Source organism: Hyperoodon ampullatus (assembly GCF_949752795.1).
Source record: "Hyperoodon ampullatus genome assembly, chromosome: 2".
Taxonomy (NCBI): domain Eukaryota; kingdom Metazoa; phylum Chordata; class Mammalia; order Artiodactyla; family Ziphiidae; genus Hyperoodon; species Hyperoodon ampullatus.
In genome coordinates, this window is record NC_136915.1 from 117146375 (window position 1) to 117166207 (window position 19833).

General features: G+C 50.6%; 2 protein-coding genes across 4 annotated transcripts in view; both read left to right on the forward strand.

Annotated features, from left to right (window-relative positions):
- Positions 1-14149, forward strand: part of CADM3 (cell adhesion molecule 3) — a gene marked incomplete at its 5' end in the record, with an annotated part of 29573 nt that extends 15424 nt beyond the window's left edge. Inside the window, 9 exons of one of the 3 annotated variants that reach the window (XM_079725923.1) lie at positions 2200-2301; positions 4536-4676; positions 5182-5334; positions 6019-6156; positions 6517-6687; positions 9186-9276; positions 10049-10218; positions 12858-12983; positions 13861-14149. In XM_079725923.1, coding sequence (XP_079582049.1) covers positions 2200-2301; positions 4536-4676; positions 5182-5334; positions 6019-6156; positions 6517-6687; positions 9186-9276; positions 10049-10218; positions 12858-12983; positions 13861-13979 — 1211 coding nt within the window. In that variant the 3' untranslated portion in view covers positions 13980-14149. The remainder of the gene's footprint in view (positions 1-2199; positions 2302-4535; positions 4677-5181; positions 5335-6018; positions 6157-6516; positions 6688-9185; positions 9277-10048; positions 10219-12857; positions 12984-13860) is intronic. The other 2 variants (XM_079725922.1, XM_079725924.1) reach the window with 2 other exon arrangements.
- Positions 14150-16509: 2360 nt separating this feature from the next.
- On the forward strand, positions 16510-19584 carry ACKR1 (atypical chemokine receptor 1 (Duffy blood group); the record flags this gene model as incomplete). Its single annotated transcript, XM_079722107.1, is given in 4 exon segments — positions 16510-16575; positions 17702-17791; positions 18584-19552; positions 19555-19584. Coding segments are annotated over 4 exon segments (1155 nt in total).
- Positions 19585-19833: the final 249 nt, after the last annotated feature.

Below are 19833 nucleotides of genomic sequence, written 5' to 3' on the forward strand. Positions count from 1 at the left end.
TGGACTGAAATGCTATAAGAAACAGAAGCTGTTGGAAAAGCTTTGAGTGCACCACCAGCAGGAGAAAGAGGATCCTTGAGAGGGTGTTACTTGTGTGCCTTAGGTAAGTCACTGAACCTCTCTAAACCTCATCTCTAAAAAGTGATTCTATCTGGCTGCCTCTCCCTCAAGGTTGTTTTGACATGAAATGAATTCATGATTGAAAATCCACTCTGCAAACTGAAAGCCCTATGCCAGCGTAGGAGGTGGCTATTTTATCCATTTGAGCAAAGGTCTACTTAGTGCTTACTTTCGCACTAGGTACCAATACTGTGGTGTGGGGCACTGACCCCTCTCTGGCTTCTCCCTGTCCCTCCACCATTCCAAGCTTTAGCACAACCAGTTTGCCTTCCCACTGTGTGTGGAAGTGCCCACAAACAGACGACCTGCAAAATACCGTGAAACACTCACCAACTTCCGGTTGCCTCCATTCTTGATGTCCACAGAAGGCAGCAGGGTGAGGGCACCCAGGAGGACTCTCTGTTGGATCTGAGCGCCCTTGTCCTCTTCCTGGCCGCCTTTCCTTCTCCCATCCTCATCTTTCTTGCCTCCCTTCACCAACACTTTCCTTGTTCGCTTTCTTGACTACTTCTACCTGTTACAGATACTCTTTTTTTTTTTTTTTTCCCACTGCTTTACTCCCCCTCCCCATTTGGGCATTAGCGCTTCTCCTGTTCAGGAACAGAGTCATTTCTCAAACCTCCTGGAGGATGTCTGAGGAACAGTGGAGAGGGGAGGCGTCTCCTTGAAGGCCAGTGAACCTCTGAAGCTATCTTAGAGCCCTATCCCGAGGCTAGGACTCTTTCTAACACCCTCTCCCTTCCCCGGTACTCCCTTCCCTCCCTCCCCCACTCTCTCCTCTCCCTCACCCTTCTTTCCCTTTGATTCTGCAACTCTCGTCCTCGGCCCCTTTCTTCTCTTGGACCCTAAGACCACGTCCCACTTATCTTTTTAGTCTCACACCCCTGCTACCCCGTACCCTCCCCACCTCCCCTACCCATCCTCCTCGGTCCCATCGCCCCCTTCTCGTCCTTTCCTCTCCCACCCCCCTCCCCCGCTGCCTCTGGAGCGGGCGCGCTGGGACAATTGGCGAAGTTCTGCCGGACTCCAGGCCCGGGACAAGGAGCAGTTCCGGACTCTGCTCAGCAGCCGATGACGTTACTGAATTTTGCGCATGTGATTGGCTACTGGCTTTGCAACAGGAGATCTGAAAAGATTCTCAAGCCCGGTTTCTTTGTCCCTCCGTCTCTCAGGTTGAGTTGGGGAAAATAGGCCATGGAAACTACACAGTACTTCACAAAAGGGTTTAGGGGCTACCTACTAGGAAGAGAGCCGGTGACTGAAGTCTTGGGCGTGTGTTGTGCCAGATGAGGGAGCAGAGTCAGTGATATAAAATGGTGAGTGAGACTGAGAGTGGAGGAGGAAAGCTTGAGAATTGGAGCACCGGTTAGAAGGTAGCAATCTAGGAAGGCGTGGGGTAACTTTCAACGCCAGCTGTGGTCTCTGTTTTCAGTGCTAAGGGTGTCACCTTGAAACAGAGCTTTGGATTTGGAATCAGGCATTTAATTTCCAGTCTTTGTTCTTCTGTTTGTAGGACCTTGGGCAAGTCACTTCATTCTGTTTCCTCTCTTCAAGGTAGTAATGATAATACCAACGTACTTATTTAAGTGGTTAATCAAAAGGATTAAATGGGAACGTACTTTTTAATTATTAAACCTGTCATTATTTTAGTAGATAATTTGGTGTAGCAGAAAGAATCCTGGATCAGGAATGAAAAGTCTTTGGTTATCTTTCCTGTTTCTGTATGACCTTTGCCAAGTCACTTTTAACCCTAGTGGGCGTCAGTGTCCTCACCTGTGAACTGGGAGAACTGGACCAGATGACCTCTAAGATCTCTGTTGACTCTATCATTATGTGATTGACCACTAAAGCTTAGCATCCTCCTTTAATTCACCCCTTCGGAGGAAGACTTCACTTCCTTTTTCAGGACTTGAGTTAATCTCCCCCTTTTGTGAGAAAGCCACCTTCTCTTAGGTACCCTGGTGAACCTGCTTTTCACAGGGACCAGTCCTCTCCCCCATCCTCAACAATGAAAGTACAGATCCCAAACGGTAGCAGCTTACATGTAGGGCTCATCCTTCATGGAGACTCTCTCCCCAGGCTACTGGCAAGAGCAGAATTTGGAGCTGGGGACTCTGGCTCCACTCGAAGAGGCCATGAGCTCCACAGCCTGGAGCAGCCCTGACATGCTGGCCAGTCAAGGTGAGAATCCAGGCCCCCTCATCTCAATGTCCCGCAGTTCCCTCCGCCATCCTCACATCATCTCCCACTCATGTTGCCTCCACCCTGTGTTCTCACTCCCCTCATTACCACACAACTCTTCCCGGTCTCCATTTGACATTTTAGTACTTAGTTCTACACCACCAACTCCTCTGGCACCTACTCCTCCTTCCCTCACTCCGGTACAGGGACCTCTGTATCCCTTACACCTTTTTCCAAAAATAAAATGAAGCCCGGGCTTCCCTGGTGGCGCAGTGGTTGAGAATCCGCCTGCCGCTGCTGGGGACACGGGTTCGTGACCCGGTCCGGGAAGATCCCACATGCCGCGGAGTGGCTGGGCCCGTGAGCCATGGCCACTGAGCCTGCGCGTCCGGAGCCTGTGCTCTGCAACGGGAGAGGCCACAACAGTGAGAGGCCCGCATGCCGCAAAAAAAAAAAAAAAAAAAAATTCCAGGAGGAGTGTATTACTCAGAATAAAGAGGTTCTGGAAAGACAGAATCAAGATAGAATTCTTCAAAAGGAACCAGGGACAATGGGATTACCAGTCAAAAATCGGTATATGGCTAGCAGTAAATGATAGGTTTTCCCAGACCTTTTGTTGAGATATTTAAGGAAGATATCACTTCCACCTTTATTCAGCCGGCTCAGTCTCTGGCCTGCTAACATTAAAGTTGTAGTTTTGATTCTCAAGTTAGATGATTACCTGAGGCGCATTCCAGTGAAAAGAGCACTGCCTTGAGAGTCAGGATTCTAGTCCTAACTAGAATCACTGATCGGGAGAATGATCTTAACCAATCACTTCACCTCCATTGCCTCATTGTCTACATCTGTAAAATGAGGGAATTGGATTCCATGATCCCTAAGATCCCTGTCTGTTCTAATTTTTATGATTCTAAACACTAAAACTAGCAGCCAGGCTTTGGGCTCCAATTTGGAGACAGTCACTCAGAAGCGTTGGTGTTTGGTGTCAGCCCCAGCTGACAGGGCCCCTTCTCTGCTAGGAACGCTCATTGAATATTCCTTGGAAATGGAGCTCTGGTGACCAGGAAAGACAGGAATAAGCAGACAGGGCAGGGGTAAGGTTGGTGCCATAGGGAGCATGAGGATTGTTTTAAATTGCTCAATCAGGGAATGTCGGAAGTACATTTCTTGGTTTCTGATTCAGAGGCGACAATGCTGGTTAAGTAAGTTAGTACCATAGAAGAAATTGTGTGGATGTTTCAGGAATCAGAGCTAGCAGGTGTTATTTTAGCTCTGCAGAGGTCAGTGCCATTGGGTCACAGGAAGTCAGGCCTGAAGATGAGAGAATCAATATTCGGAATCAGAATCCATGCTTTGGGGAACATGGGACAATATTGGGTGGAGGAAGCAAGTGTCACACAGACTGAAGGGCTCACAGCTAGGCCTGATTAGAAGGCACATTTGAGATTCAAATGACTCATCCTCATGATATCTTACTAGTCCTTCTTTTGGTTAACTTGACTAAGTAGAGAGGGATTAGAAACCATATTTCTATCACATCGAAGGGAAAAGTTTAATCCATTATTCTTTAAAATAACGTCAGGATAGTGATTTGGGAGGCGGGTAGTACTGATACTGAAAGGAATATGTTAAGGGAGCTGATGATTGAAGGGAAATTATTGTTGGAGGAATTGAAAAGTCTGCGTCAAAACGTTTTAGGTTTTTTAAAAAGTCTTTTTTGTTTATTTTGCAGTTTCATCAGCTACCTCTTGTGTAAATGAATGTGCAACCCACATTCTTGGGGGTTGGCCTTTTCTTCGCTTTTAGTTTGGGCATTATTACAACCACTTCTGTTCTTGCTCTTATATGCAGGTGGTGGCAGGAAGGTAAAACAGAATGACAGACTCGTATGTGTGTTTTCAAAGGTGAATGGTAGAACTCTATCAGAAAAGATACATGGGGCGTGGTATGTGTAGATTTGGGGTGCCTTTATCCCTCTAAATGTGTGTGGCCCTGTCAGTTCATTCAGCAAATATTCAACAAGTGACTGTTTTTCTGTGCATTCAAAGCAAGAGGAAGTAAGGTCTGTCTTCCCCTGCCTCACCCCCACCTCTATTCCTTCCCCCATGATGCGTTAAGAGAATACAGAGACATGGGCCTTGGATGGTCTGAATTAGATGAGGTGGACTGTGGCCCAGAAATGGGTGGAGGGGCTAGTGCTGCCTTAGGAAACTAACCCAATTCTACTCCTGCAGACAGTCAGCCCTGGACATCTGATGAGACAGTGGTGGCTGGTGGCACCGTGGTGCTCAAGTGCCAAGTCAAAGATCATGAGGATTCATCCCTGCAATGGTCTAACCCTGCCCAGCAGACTCTCTACTTTGGGGAGAAGAGAGGTAGTGTCCCACGAGTTATCTGCCTCCATGGGAAACGTGGGCTGGGGAAGGGGGCTGCAGAGCTGAGAGGAAATGTCCCTGTAGTCCAGAGGCTGAGAAACGTGAAGGGATGCTATTTGGGGAAGCAACAGGCCATGGGCTCCTCAGCTGGTTCCAGAGAAACTTCATAATTATGGCTCTGACCTAGGCCATGCATGGTCTTATAGGGTCCTGGAGTGACTCACCCCAAAGCAGCCCTAAGAGACAGCTGATGTCAGTGTTGCCCCAATGTGGCCCACAAATCCATCCTACTTTTCTGAGTATCTCTGAGGCTACTGAGCACAATGGCCCAGGAAAGTAACTGAATAAACTAAAGACTAGTCAAACTCAGGAGCAGTTTTTTTTTTTCCCCTGCCCCAAACCACACTAGACCCCTTCTTGAAAAAAAAGCTGGCCCTGGGATTGGAAGATAAAGATGAAAGTCACCAGTAAAAGCCTTGCTTCCAATTCTTCCAATTTCCCCCAGCCCTTCGAGATAATCGGATTCAGCTGGTTAGATCTACGCCCCATGAGCTCAGCATCAGCATCAGCAACGTGGCCCTGGCAGACGAGGGTGAATACACTTGCTCCATCTTCACTATGCCCGTGAGAACTGCCAAGTCCCTCGTCACCGTGCTCGGTGAGGCTCCCAAACCCCAGTGTCTCCACAGCATGATTCCTTGCAAACAAATCTCCCTGCATGGGCCCCTGAGGCAGCCTAGAACCAAGCAAGTCTCCAAGCATTTTGGGAAAGTTCAGCGTGTGTTTCTGTTGCAATGGAATGAAATGCAAAGAGTGCTGGGGTCTAATCTTTTCTCCTTTGCTTACTGTTTGCTCTGGGACAAATCTCTTACTCTCTTTGAGCCTGACTTTCCTAACCTGTAACAAAAGGATGATAGTGTCTTTTCCACTTACCTCCCAAGATTGTGTAAGGGAAACATGAGAAGTATGTGCAGTGTATGATTATAATTTTCAAGATGAGTACCCCAGTTGTCTGCATGCTCTCATCTTGATCCTACATTTTAATTTCCTTCTTTGCTCCCCTGAGCCTCACATATATCTGTGGCCACCCAGTTGTGCTTTTGGGTTGTTGGGTCATGTATCATCTCAGGTATAGTAAATCTCCCACCATCATATCTCCTCCCCCTGGGGTGGTCTTTCTCTTATCAAAGAGAAAGATAATTTCTCTAGCCTTCTACCCATCATAAACCAAAATAGAACTCAGATATCCTAACCCTCAGAGAGTCTACCTCAGCAGGGAGAGATGAGGTGTGACCTCAGGGTGCTTTTCTTTCCTATCCTGGCCATCCCCTATCCATGGCAGGAATCCCACAGAAGCCCATAATCACTGGCTACAAGTCATCGTTACGGGAAAAGGATACAACTACCCTAAACTGTCAGTCTTCTGGGAGCAAACCTGCAGCCCAGCTCACCTGGAGGAAGGGTGACCAAGAGCTTCAGGGTAAGTTCTTCCTGCCTTGGGCGTGACGGGAGGAGGTGGTGCTGGGACAGCGGGGAGGAGAGAGGGAGTGAGAGGCACATGTCTATATGCCTATGTATGTGCACATAAGACATGGTGTAGAAGAAGAAAGGGGAATGACAGATATTCTGTGTACAGTCGTGTGTGTGTGTGTGTGCACATGCGCGCGTTGGGGACTCCATCCTCCTTGTGTGTACATATCCATTTCACAACTTCCTAAGTCTGCCTAAGTTGAGACGCACCATCTGTATGTCTACAGTGGGGCCCACACAATCTCTGCATGTTAGGGCTCACTCTGTGTCTATGTGTGTGTGCGAGTGTGTGTCTGTTTCTGCTCTCTAGGGGAACCAACCCGAATACAGGAAGATCCCAATGGCAAAACCTTCACCGTGAGCAGCTCAGTCACCTTCCAGGTCACCCGGGAGGACGATGGGGCAGACATTGTATGCTCTGTGAACCACGAATCTCTAAAGGGAGCTGACAGATCCACCGCTCAACGCATTGAAGTTTTATGTATGTTATGGGCTTGTGAGTGAAGAGGATCTGGTATGAGATGGGGAGTGGGGAAAAGAAAAGTGTGGGTTACTGTATATGAAGCACCAGGCAAAGATAAGTAAATAGGTAAAAAAATAAGACAAGAGTTGCCAGGGTTAGGCCAAGGGTCAGCAAACTTTTTCTATGAATGGCCCAATAGTCAACGTTTTAAGTTTTGAGGGCCATGTGGTCTCTGTCTCAACTACTTAACTCTGCTGTTGCTGCAGGAATGTAGCCATAGATCATATGTAAACAAATGAACGTAGCTGTGTTCCAATAAGACTTTGTTTACAGAAACATGTAGCTGGCAGGATTTGGCCCGATAGGTAAATTTACCATCTCCTGGGCTAGGCCAGTGTTATGCATCTAGATTGTAAATTGTAGCAGTAACTGTAGCAAATCAAGAATTAGAAGACAGATTCTAGTTTGCCCTTCACCGCTTACTAGCTGAGTGATGTTAAGGAAATTACCCCACTGAGCTTGATTCTTTATTTGCTAAATGAGAAGATGGACATGGAATCACAAAGGCTTCTTCTTGGTCTAACATACTATGAGTTCAAGAAAAGAGGTGGTAGGAAAACATGCTCTCTCTGGCATCATTATTCCCAGATTTCTCCCTACAGTACCCCCACTAGTCTGCCCCAGGTCTGTGATCTTTCTTGGGATTCTGACCTGAAATGGCCACTGACAAAATCACTACTCCCAACCTTTCCAAGGATCCTCAACCCTCTATGGAATCTGCCTTGAATATGGGTGGGAAAAAACCCACTCACCTGAGGAAATTTACAAATTTTCAAAAAGAACTTTTCTGAGTAGAAAAGTCAAGGGGAGGGCTTCCCTGGTGGCGCAGTGGTTGAGAGTCCGCCTGCCGATGCAGGGGACGCAGGTTCGTGTCCCGGTCCGGGAGGATCCCACATGCCGCGGAGCGGCTGGGCCCGTGAGCCATGGCCGCTGAGCCTGCACATCTGGAGCCTGTGCTCCTCAATGGGAGAGGCCACAACAGTGAGAGGCCCGCGTAACGCAAAAAAAAAAAAAAAAAAAAAAGTCAAGGGGAAATAAATGAAGTAGAAAGGCAGAAGATAATGAGTTATAAAAGAATGTACTTCTTGTCCTAACTTATCTAAAGGCTGGGTGTTTTTCTAAAATAACTCAAAGCTTTCATCTCTTCCTTATGGAAGATCCAGGCCTGACTTCAGTGCTCTTTAAATCAATTGCTAGACCCATTGCTGAAACTTGACCATGAGGTAGGCTTGGGGTGGTGTCACTGTCCGTTTAGCAGACTCTCAGTTTGGAAACAGACAAGCTGGATTCTAGCCTTCTAGCCGCAGAGCCACTGCTTACTAGCTATGTCACTTTCACCAAAGCATTCAATCTCGTTGCGGCCCCTTCTTACTTCAGTGAATTTTCATGAGGTTAAATGAAACACTATATAATGAAAGAACTTTGTAAACTTCAAAGTTCTGTATTGCTATAAGGTGTTTCTCTGATTACTAGTTCTGAATGTAAAGCCCCTGGCCTTGGGCTCCTTGTCCAGGGCCTGGTCCCTGGCCAGGGCTAAAGAAGGCCCTCCCCTGTCTGAGCCCCAAAGGCTCCTCTGTTAGGTACTGGACCATCTGGCAGTTACTCTCCAGGGATCATTTTGGCCCAACTGTGATCAGCCATCAGTCAACAAATGCTATACTACAGGTGCTGCACTAGAGGCTTCTCTGGCTGTAAGGCCCTGGAACACCCGTTCTCTCACCTGGCCTGATTCTCTTCGTCCCGTTTGATTGGACTGAAACATGTTCATTAACCGGATGTTAAGGTTGGCTCTTTCCTTAGGGGAAGCTCGGCCTCTTTATCTGTTGTTCTAAACCGGCATCTGGTTGTATTGTTCTGTGTGGCCATCTGGACCCAGCCTCCTAAGCAGCCCTTCGGCATCGGTGGCAGATGCCATCATTCCTTCCCAGAACCCATCTATGTTGTGTCAGGGCCTTTTTGCAGCCAAAATATGACCTCCATCTCTTGCTGTTTCAAAGCTCTCACTTCATTTTTAGACCAGCTACTAAAAATGATGTTCTTCATTAAAGCATTGCTTCCTGTTTAAGCTCCCTTGCAGAGAGGATGGAGAGGTTGTGAACTCAATCAGTTATTAAATTCAAGTTTATTTGTCCCGTCAGAAATATGTATTAAGTTCCATTTATGTGCTAGGCACAGATGATCCAGTGATCTCCCTTCTCAGCTCTCTGTTAAGACATCCCTTGGGTCCCCAGCAAGGACAGACCTTCCATAATCCTACCTCTGCAAGGTTGCCATATGACTCCCTCACACATGCAACAGCAATAGTGGTCTTTGCTCACAGAGGTCGGGGGGTGGTCTTTGTTCACAGCCTCTTGGGCTCCTAGGCCTTTAGGGGTGGCGGCAGAAATGCATAACTGGATGATTCTGAGATCGAGGTGACCTTGAGTTTCACGTTGACTCCATTTCCTTCTCCACAGACACACCAACAGCGAAGATTAGGCCAGACCCTCCGCATCCCCGCGAGGGCCAGAAGCTGTTGCTCCACTGTGAGGGGCGTGGCAATCCTGCGTAAGGAGATCCATTTCCTGGGTCGTAATACACCTCTACAGACTAAGACTTTGCCTAAAGTCTTTCCATCTCCTTCATACTGTCTGAGCCTCTCGTTTTCCCTGACACTGTCTAACAACACCCATCCTCTGACTGCTTCTCCTGACTGCTTCTCCTGTTCTTCTCTTCAGAACATTCTCCCGGGGGGCGGGGAGAGGGGAGAGAAGAGGAAGAACAGTGGATAACCTCACTGTGCTTCTTCCAGATTACAACATCACACCCACCCCTCCTATCATAGAGCCCCAGGGACCCTCTTCTCCCTCCCTCCCAAGCAGAGCATAAAAACCAGAGCATACGTTTTTTTTTTTTTCCAAATTCCAAGTTTTTTTCCAAAGTCCAAAGACTTTGCCTAAAGTCTTCCCATCTCCTTCGTTCTGTCTGAGCCTCTCATTTTCCCTGACACTGTCTAACAACACCCATCCTCTGACTGCTTCTCCTGCAAAGCAGCAGAAGTGGGGAGGGGCCGCCCCCTGGCTGAGCCCCTGAGTTTCCTGTAAGGAACCAAGTCACAGTTAGATACAAGCTAGGCAATCTTCCTCATCCCCAGACTGAACCCCAAGGAGTCCCTCTCCGCCTGCCTCTGAGCAGCTCAGTGTCTCTGGCCCCTATAACTGCTCAAGCCTTCATCAAACTGTCCTTGACTTCCTTGCTCCCAGTTTTGTTTTGTTTTGTTTTGTCCTTTAGCTCCCTGCCCTACTCTTTTCTGAACCCTTCAATTTCTGTACCTCAACAGCCCCCAGCAGTACCTATGGGAGAAGGAGGGCAGTGTGCCACCGCTAAAGATGACCCAGGAGAGCGCCCTGATCTTCCCCTTCCTCAACAAGAGTGACAGCGGCACCTATGGCTGCACAGCCACCAGCAACATGGGCAGCTACAAGGCTTACTACACTCTCAATGTGAACGGTGAGCCCTCCGCAGGTCTCCTCCAGCAAACCCCTTCTCCTCTCCTCTAACATCTGGTACCCTGGTCTTTCCACCTCCTGATAGCATCCCCAGATCATAGTTGGTAGTGGACTTGTAGGGCAACAGCCCACCACCAGAGGGCCTGAGGACTTAGGCTCTAGGTCCATTCCAAAATGTGGAATAAGGAAAAACCAGTGGAATGGTGGACTTTCATCTGCCTTTGTTTAGCAGTGGTGACCCAGGCAACACCATCCTCCAGCCCCTGCACTCACCTGGCAACAAGAATAAGAATTCTGTGTGTAGAGGCCCCCGAGCCGCTCAAGTGTGAGTGTAGATGCATCTCCCTTTGCAACACGCTGTCCTCAGAGTTGCTTCTCCTGTGACTAGTACAGGATACATGCTGCTGCTGTCATCTCCTTTTCTGCAGACCTTGGACGCACTATACAGGATCCAGGTGGAAAACAGAGATAAGTTTGTACTATGCTGAGAGACGGTCAGAATCTTTTCTCAGATGCCATATTTTCTAGAGAGGCTAGATGATGCTCCTTCTCTGAAGTTCTTCCCAAAGGTGTGACCACACAATCCAGCTTCAGGAGAAGTGATAGGCTAGGACAGAGGCCTCTTTATGCAGAGTTGGCAGGAGGTTTTTTGAAGACCCCAACAGCAGTGGGATCCTTCCAGAAAGCCTTAATAAGCCTTTCCTCAGAACAGGGGAAATGCATCATCAGGGGAACATCAGAGACTCCCTTATGTGAAATGCCCAGTAAAGCAGTGTAGGGATAGCAGCCAGGCCTCCCAGGAATAAGAGATCGGAGATCTTGGGACCAAAGTGTCTAGATGGGGTGATTCCAACTCCAGGAGCAGACCTCAGCAAGTGGGAGCTGCCTCAGCACAACAAACAAAGCTATTGTAGGGTGCCAGGAGCAAGGACAATGCACTGAGGTCCTGTGTCTGCCCCCAGATCTCTGACGATGATTGGCAATGAGAGAAAATTCCTGTGCTCTTGTGGTTGGTTTCTTGCTGATCCCCCCCACCCTGTGCTAGAAAGCGCGGTCCTGTTTGACTGCATCTGCTGCCAGTGCTGACGCCTGGTGGTAGAATGAGTTACTGCATCTCCTTCCAGAAATCATCCTAAACCGTGTTGCCTCCCAACTACCTGGAGTGAAATTAAATGCAGCTCTACCTAGAGAGAGTGACATGTAATTGATGACCCCAGAGTTCATTTTGGTCGTGCAGACCTATGCTCTTCTAGGGAATTTACATTCCCATAGCCTCTGGGATAATTATCCAGGACTGATTTTTAATGTGGATTGTGTCTCACATCCTCCCGGGGGCGGGGGGAGAGAGGAGAGAAGAGGAAGAACAGTGGATAACCTCACTGTGCTTCCTCCAGATTATAACATCACACCCACCCCTCCTATTATAGAGCCCCGGGGACCCTCTTCTCCCTCCCTCCCAAGCAGAGCATAGAAACCAGAGCATAAGTTTTTTTTTTCCAAATAAGGCGGAGACAGGCAAGGAACTAAAAAGCTGGTCCAGTCTAGCCTGAGGAGCCATAAGGTAGGAGAGACAAAATGTATGAGGAGTCAATGAGGCATCAAGGCTCAAGCTGAGTCTATTAAAAAAACAATAGCTCTCCCATGGGTGGGAGAGCCGCAACTACGGCTCATGTAATTTGGGACACATCAGAACTGTGTCCTGGGCCTGTGCACTGTCTCCTGAGATCTGCGGAACTCTGACTAAGGCTGCGGCTCTCCTTCGCATGCCTGGCCAAGCCTGTGCTTGGGAATCTATCCTCTATAGATGCTGCTATGGAGGACAGATTCTATATCCAGTGGCCGAGACCTTGCCATCATGGGAGGAAGCAGTTCAGTCTTTGTCCTTCCCACAAACCTTTAGTTGGTGGGGAAGTGAAGATGGAGTCCCAGACCTCTCTGATGAGACCTGCTGGAGGATTGCATCTTGCTGGAACTCTAAGCTCCCCTGCCAGGAAGGAACACTGTTCTTTATACAGGGAGTCACAGTCCATCGTCTTTTGTAAGGTGCTCTCAAAGTGCCTATTACTGGCTCCATCAGTTTTTCACTTCTCCTTCCCTATCTGATATCAGGACAATGGGTGAATATGGTAAGAAGCCCCCCTAGAAAGGCCAGCTCAGGATGTAAATCAGACGGGAGGGTAAGAGGGCATGGGGGATAGGGAAGAAATACTCTGATAACCCAGAAATTGAAAGAAAGAGAGAGACACACAGACACACCACACACACACACACACACATACACACACACAGAGAGAGAGAGAGAGAGAGAGAGAGAACAAGAGATGATTTAGACATTAAAGTGATGATCTTTGACCAAGGTCAAGCTTCAGGTTCACAAACTCAACTTAAAGGGTTAAGTGTGAGCAGATGTATCTATTTATTCATGATTACATTATTTTAAACCAATTACTATGTTCCAGATAGTCTGTAAGAAACTAGGTACAAAATAAGACATATCCCTTTTTGCTGGAAGATGCCACTCCATTCTCCTTATGTTAGTCCATGTTCTCCACTGTGTAAGATGATTCATGGCCAGGTCAGAAATGCTGTGAGATAAAGGTTCTTCCCAGATCTGACTGTGTGCATCCCACCTCCCTCCAGATCCCAGTCCGGTGCCCTCATCCTCCAGCACCTACCACGCCATCATTGGTGGGATCGTAGCTTTCATCGTCTTCCTGCTGCTCATCCTGCTCATCTTCCTTGGCCACTACTTGATCCGGCACAAAGGTCAGAGGCATGAGGGAAGCATCAAGAGGGATTGGGATTGGGTAGGAAGTGAAGGGCAGGCTGCAGGAAGGGCCTTTGGAGACTCAGTCGGCCCCTTGGAGAGTTTGAGGAAGAAAGAACACAGCCAACCCTGTGATAACTGAGCACCTCCAACCCCACAGTAGAGCCTGATCCCTTGGTGCTCATCCAAGTAAAATCAAACCTTCCCACTCAGTCAGCTGCTGCTCCCATGCTGCTCTGCCTCCAGGGTCTCCTGCCGTAAGACAGAGAACTGCTGAAACTCTGCATCTTCTTCCCATTCCTTCCTGCACTTTCCTCCTTTCTGTTTAGCCTCATGTTTTTTGTCCGTTGGTGTCCTTGTGCCTTGTCCTCACACCACCCCTTTACTTTTCTCTCCTCTCCTGTATCCCTGCCATCTCTCCCTCCCCTCTTCTCACATGCCTTCCTCTCAGACCTCCCCCTCTGTTATTCCTTCTAGCCAGCAGCTGGACTTACGTGGACCAGGCAAATGCTAGGCAGATCTCAGGTTCATTGTCATGGAGCTGACCTAGCCGTTTCCCTCTCACCTCCTTACATGCACACGTGCATATATATACACACACACACATATACACACACATACACACACCATTTTTTTTTTTGGCCTGTATTATAGATCAGACTCTAATTAAAGGCAGGATTCATTAATTCTTGGAGGTGTGGTCAGGTGACGGATGTTGGCAGCAAGATGCAAATTAGGGCAGGTGGGGAGGAAGAAAGCTCTAGGCAGGAGAAAAATTACAGAAGCAAGGTGTGGGTGGGCGGTGGGAAAGTGGACAGAGGGGCTTCAGAGGTTTGGAAACTGCTCCTAAAAGAAGGAGCCTCTCTCTCTCCCCAGGAACCTACCTGACACACGAGGCGAAAGGCTCTGACGACGCCCCAGATGCGGACACAGCCATCATCAACGCAGAAGGCGGGCAGTCGGGCGGGGACGACAAGAAGGAATATTTCATCTAGGGGCAGCCCCCCAGGGACCCCGTGGGGACTGCTGGGGTCATCACCAACCTGGACTTGTACAGAGCGACCCCAGGGCTGCCCCTCCCGCTTGCTCCCTAGCCCCCACCACCACCCCCCTGTACAGAATGTCTGCTTTGGGTGCGGTTTTGTACTCGGTTTGGAATGGGGAGGGAGGAGGGCGGGGGGAGGGAGGGTTGCCCTCAGCCCTTTCCGTGGCTTCTCTGCGTTTGGGTTATTATTATTTTTGTAACAATCCCAAATCAAATCCGTCTCCAGGCTGGAGGGGCAGGGGTCCTGGGGTGAGGAAAGCAAACAACAAAAAAAAACAAAAACAAAATAAAAAAAAAACCCAGAGTGTTAGGAGGAGAATGAGGAAAGGGTAAGGGCAGGAAAGAAGCGGGGTCAGTTTGGTGGGGGGCTCTCACCAGCCCTCCATCTTCTGCAGCAGGGGCTCTTCCCGGACTTCTCCAGGGACGGGGAGGTTGTGACCAGGAGCTGGAGGTGGCTTTTCCTCTGTTAGTCGCACACCTTGAGCTCTGGACACAGGAGCAGGTACCATCTGACACCCCTTCTCCACCCCAACAGGAAAGGAGTGAATGGGGGTCCCCGAGGGGATGTGACCTGCAGGTGGCATGCAGCCACACATGCGGGGGCCCAGGGCTTCCCCATGGGGGAGGACACAGGTCCTTGCAGGAGGGGCAGATTTGGAGAGGAAGGATGGCGGAGATGGCCCCCCCACGATGAACGAAGCCAGGCCCTTTTCCCAGGAACCGCCCTTGGGGGGTGGATAGCAGAGCAAGGCTGCCCCTCCTTGCTCCAGCAGCTGTGGGAGAGGCACTGCTCTGGGCCCTAAACTGCATCCGCTTCCCCGCCGAGGGTTCCTTCACTCTCACCTGAGCCCCTGGCCTGTTGCACGTCAACCACTCATCTTATGGCATTGCTCAGCAACTCCTCCTCCCCGTCTTGTGCTGCCCTGTGCCCCTTCCTGTTCCCGAAGCTGTCCCTTAGTCCTCCCTCCCTCCCTCAGCAGCCAGGCAGACATAACAACAAAAATACTAAAAGGAGCTTCACTGCACTGAGCTGTTTCCTGCCCAAACGAAGGGAATAATGTGAGTGCGTGTCTGTGTGTGTCTGTGCACATATGTGTGTGAGTGAGAGGCAGGGGGGCTCCTGGGCATGTGGGCGGGCTGTGGGAGGAGGGCTCCTGTAAAGGAGGGCTTTGGGAGCTGATGGTCCCTAGGCAGGCTGTGTACCTCACCTGGGATGTTGCTCCATCCTGGTATTTTCCATGCCGTCCCCAGCGCCCATCTGTCATGGAGAAAACAGTCCCAGGGTGTATTTTTGCTTAGTCGTCCACCTCATCTCTCCCTAAAACACAGGGCATTCAACCCCTGCCTCCATTTCCCCTCTCAGAGCCACGGAGTCAGTGCCACAGCCTTTGCTATGCATCCCCCAGGCCTCTCCCTGGCGCTGACCCTGGAATGACCACTGTCACTTCTTGTTCCCATAGTCTGTACCCGGTGCGTTGAGGGCTGGGAGGGATGCTGCCTGTCTCCTTCCCATCTCCACCCCTGCTTTTGAGTTTCTGTCTTCCTTGTGGCCGAGCTGGTTGCCGTGGAGACGAGACTGCTCGCCCTCCCCGCCAGCCGGCCGCCCTGCCTCAGACCCAAGGTGCCCCTGGGCACTGCTCTGCCCCTCCTCCAGCATGTCCTCCTGCCCTGACAACCCAGGGGCGTGCAAAGTGGGGGCAGCTGCAGCCAGCAGATCTGCCACCCCTTTCCGTTCAGGTAATACCGTTGTCAATCTTCCAGCCGCTGGTTAGAGCCCGGGGTCCCCTCCTCTTACAGCAGCAAGGCAGCCTAGGGCCCCAGGCCTGTGGGCTCCCTGCCTCCCAGCACCCGCTTTTGGGAAAATGACTTTTCCTCTTCGAGCTGAACCACTCTGTCCATATTACACAGAAGCCATATTTGTACGGGGGGGGGGGGGGGGGAGGGGGAGGGGCCGTTGTGCTGTGTGTGTGTGTCTGTCGGGGGGTGGGTGGCGGGGCAGGGAGCAGGGAGGGCATCGTGTATCTTTATAATCTTTCTAACTCTCCTGTGCTAATCTCAGAGGGGCCACCCTCAATATATCTGGATTATCCGTGTCCTTCGGCTGCCTCCTTCTTGCCGCTCTTGCTCCAGTTGGGATGCGTGCGTGTAAGGGCTGGTCTGCTGGTGCCCCCGCACGTGGCGCCTCCAGGGGTGGTGTGTGCCTTGCCGTGCTGCTCGCCCCAGGGCATCTTGTATGGAATGGATATAACTCTCCAAGGGAGAGAAGTGCGTTCATCCCCTTTGGCCAGGTCCTTTCATTCCGCAGTCCCTGACTGCTCCCCATGTCCCGTGCCAGGCTGTGCTGGAGAAGGAGACCCCCCCCCCAACACCATTCCGGGACCACTTCAACAGACCCCCCAAACTCCCTTTCTAGCCCACCTCATGTTGAACCTGAAACTGAAGCTATAGAGTCCTGGGAGAAAGGGGACCATCTTAGCAAGATGGCCATCCCTCTGCACCTTTGCTTCCACCTCCAGGCGGCGCTGTGTGAGTGGGAAAGACCACTCGTCAGAACTGACGCTACCACATCCCGCGCTTTCTTGGACAAATGAAACAGTGTCGCCTAACCAACCCTGTTTATCTCATCGTTCCAGCTCGGACACTCCATGACTCACCCCTCCCAATGTCCAGGCTAAGTGTCCCCAAGTGAAGAAATAAAATGCACGGTAGGGGTGGAGGGAACAAAAGAGCAGAGTTCACGTGAAAGCAGTGGGATGGTGGGGAGAGGGAGTACCAAGGAGCAGAGATGTCGGTTTAGGGGCATCCTCCTGCAGGGTACACGCCTTTTCTCCCTGTGCCAACCGGAGAGAAATAGCTCTCCCCCACCACAGGAAACTTTACGTCTTGCTAAGATGCCAGACCAGTGTAGCATTTCCAGAGCTTTTATATCCCCCAACAGAAATATGAATAGAGATTACCCCATAGGCAACAGTCCCATTTTAAAATATGCTGTCCCATTGTCCCCCAGAGCCTGCTTTAACTTGTCACGTCATGTGTTCTGCTTGGTATGGAAGATGCATTCGCTGTGCCCATAGGTGGCTGGGCAAGTGCCCAGTCGCTCCCTGAAGTAGCTTCATTATGCAACCTTGACAGCTGCCCCCAAGCCCTCCCTCCTCTCACACTGAAACACCCAGACCTGGAGATAGCAGTACACACACCAAGACACCTGCCTAAAACCTAGCACTAAGATACGATACACAGGACACACAATACACAGCCACACACACAGACAAGAACAGATAAGTAAGTACATTCCTACACCCAGACTGATACACAAAGAGCCCCTGCTCACACACATGTGGCTCAGGCTGTCAGCATCACATGGATCCAGCCACAAGCACCACTAACACCCCCTGCCACAAACACGTCCCTTTTGAACTACATTTCCTTGGATCAAGTTCAAGGGGACAGAGAAGCAGTGACAGCCATCAGCTGCCCTTTCCCTCTAACTTCCCAGCACATCTCTTATCTCTGTCTCACACCTCACCTCTGGCCCCCTCTTCCTTCCTTGTGCTTGAAGAATCCCTTTATGCTGGGAACCCCCTGGCTTCTCCACCTTTGGAAAGCCTCCCTTTCCACCTTCGGGAAAATACCCACCTTCTGGCCCCCACCTTTTTCCTTTCCTGAGTACAGGTCCCCACCAGCGGAATCCACCCTCAAAACAGGAAGCCCCGGGCCAGGACCTCAAGTGGTCCTGAGGCTCAGGCAGGCAGTGGGCGTGGGGTAAAGACTTCCTGAATGCATCCCCATCCTGCAATGCCCGCCCCATAGCCCTGCCCAGAGCCAATGGCCTTCATTAGTCCCTGGCACTTATCTGGGAACCACAGCCACTGACAGAACTATCCCAGCCCCTCTCTCTGCCTGCCCTGAGCCCAGCAGTGTCATGGGGAACTGTCTGCACCCGGTGAGTGTGGGTCTGAGCCCACAGCCCCTCCCTCTCTGCCCCCCACCACTCCTTCTGTCTGCCCCTCGGGTCTGTATACCTCTCTCCTTCTCTCATCCCTTGTCTCTTCCCTCGTTTTCCTTCTCCCCTTCTTACCTCAGTGTCCTAGGTCCTCCTCATTCATCTTTGTCAGTTCCATCCAGACCACCCACCTCCCCACTCTCCCAGTCCTGTCCACTCCCCTTCCCTTGCTTTTCTTTTTTTTTTTTAAGATTTTTTTGACACGGACCATTTTTTTAAGTCTTTATTGAATTTGTTACAATATTGTTTCTGTTTTATATTTTGGTTTTTTGGCCACGAGGCATGTGGGATTTTAGCTCCCGGACCAGGGATCGAACCCGCACCCCCTGCACTGGGCTACCAGGGGAGGCCCTTCCCTTGCTTTTCTACAACTCTTTGCTCCTCCTGAGTCACCCTGCCTTGTCCTCTCCCACCATCCCCACTCCATCCAGCTCTTCCAGCCCCCACTTCCCCACTGTCTTTCTCTCCCCACCTCTTGCCCTCGGTTCCCAGGATACCCTTCAGTGGGGTAACTAGATGCTCTGCTTGTCCCTTCTGAGAATGTCCTCCAGGTGGCTGATGACAACTCTACGAAGTTGGCCATTGAAGACAACACTTGGAGTGAATTTCTTGAGATGTACGATGCAGACTATAACTTCACCGATGTGGAAGCAGCTGCGCCCTGCCACTCCTGTATCCTGCTCGACGACTCCTCACTGCCCTTCTTCATCCTCGCCAGTGTCCTGGGCATCCTGATCAGTGGAGCTGTCCTCTACGCATTTCTCAGGCCTCTGTTCCCCCGTCAGGTCTACCAGAACCGGTCTATCCTGGTGCAGTTGGCTGTGGGCAGTGCTCTCTTCAGCATTATGGTGCCCATCCTGGCACGGGGGCTAAGTGGGGCCCTCATCACCTCCCTGTGCCACCTAGCTCACTTGGTCTCGTATGGCTCAGCCTTTGCCCAAGCTCTGCTGATAGGGTGCCATGCCTGCCTGGGCCCCAAACTGGGTATAGGTCACGTCCCAGGCCTCAGGCTGGGGATCAGTGTGGGACTTTGGGCAGTGGCTGCCCTATTGTCACTGCCAATCACGCTGGGCAGTGACACTTCCCAGGGACTCTGTACAGTGACCTTCAGCGGGGAATGGGAAATTTTGCGGTACATACATGCTGCAGCCTGTTTTGCCATCTTCATCTTGTTGCCACTGGGTTTGTTGGGAGCCAAGGGGCTGAAGAAGGCTTTGGGCAGGGGGCCATGTCCCTGGGTTGATATCCTATGTGTCTGGTTCATTTTCTGGTGGCCTCAGGGCATGGCGCTGGGATTGGACTCCCTGGTGAGGTCCAGGGCCATGGTGGTGTCAACATGTCTGGCCCAGCAGGCCCTGGACGTGCTGCTGGACCTGGCAGAAGCCCTGGCAATATTGCACTGTGTGGCTACACCCCTGCTCCTCGCCCAGGTCTGCCACCAGGCCATTCAAACTTCTCTGCCTTCCCTGCCTCTCTCGGCAACACAGTCTTCTCATCTGGACATCCTTGGATGCAAATCCTAGCTCTCTTCCCACCTGTCAACCTGAATTAAAGTGTACGCTGTTTTTATGAAGCTGGTGGTTTCTTGTTTTGTCTGGGATTGTAGAAGAGAGGGAGGAGAATGGAGAGAGAGAGAGAGAGAGAGAGAGAGAGAGAGAGAGAGATTTCACACCAGACTTTCCTGGCAGCGTCTGCTTCTCTGGCTGGCCTGGGGAGAGAAAATGAATGATGTGCAAACATCCTCGGGGCACACAGATGTTCTCTTGAGGTGTGGGGTTACTGCCATCTCAAGGGGGAAGAG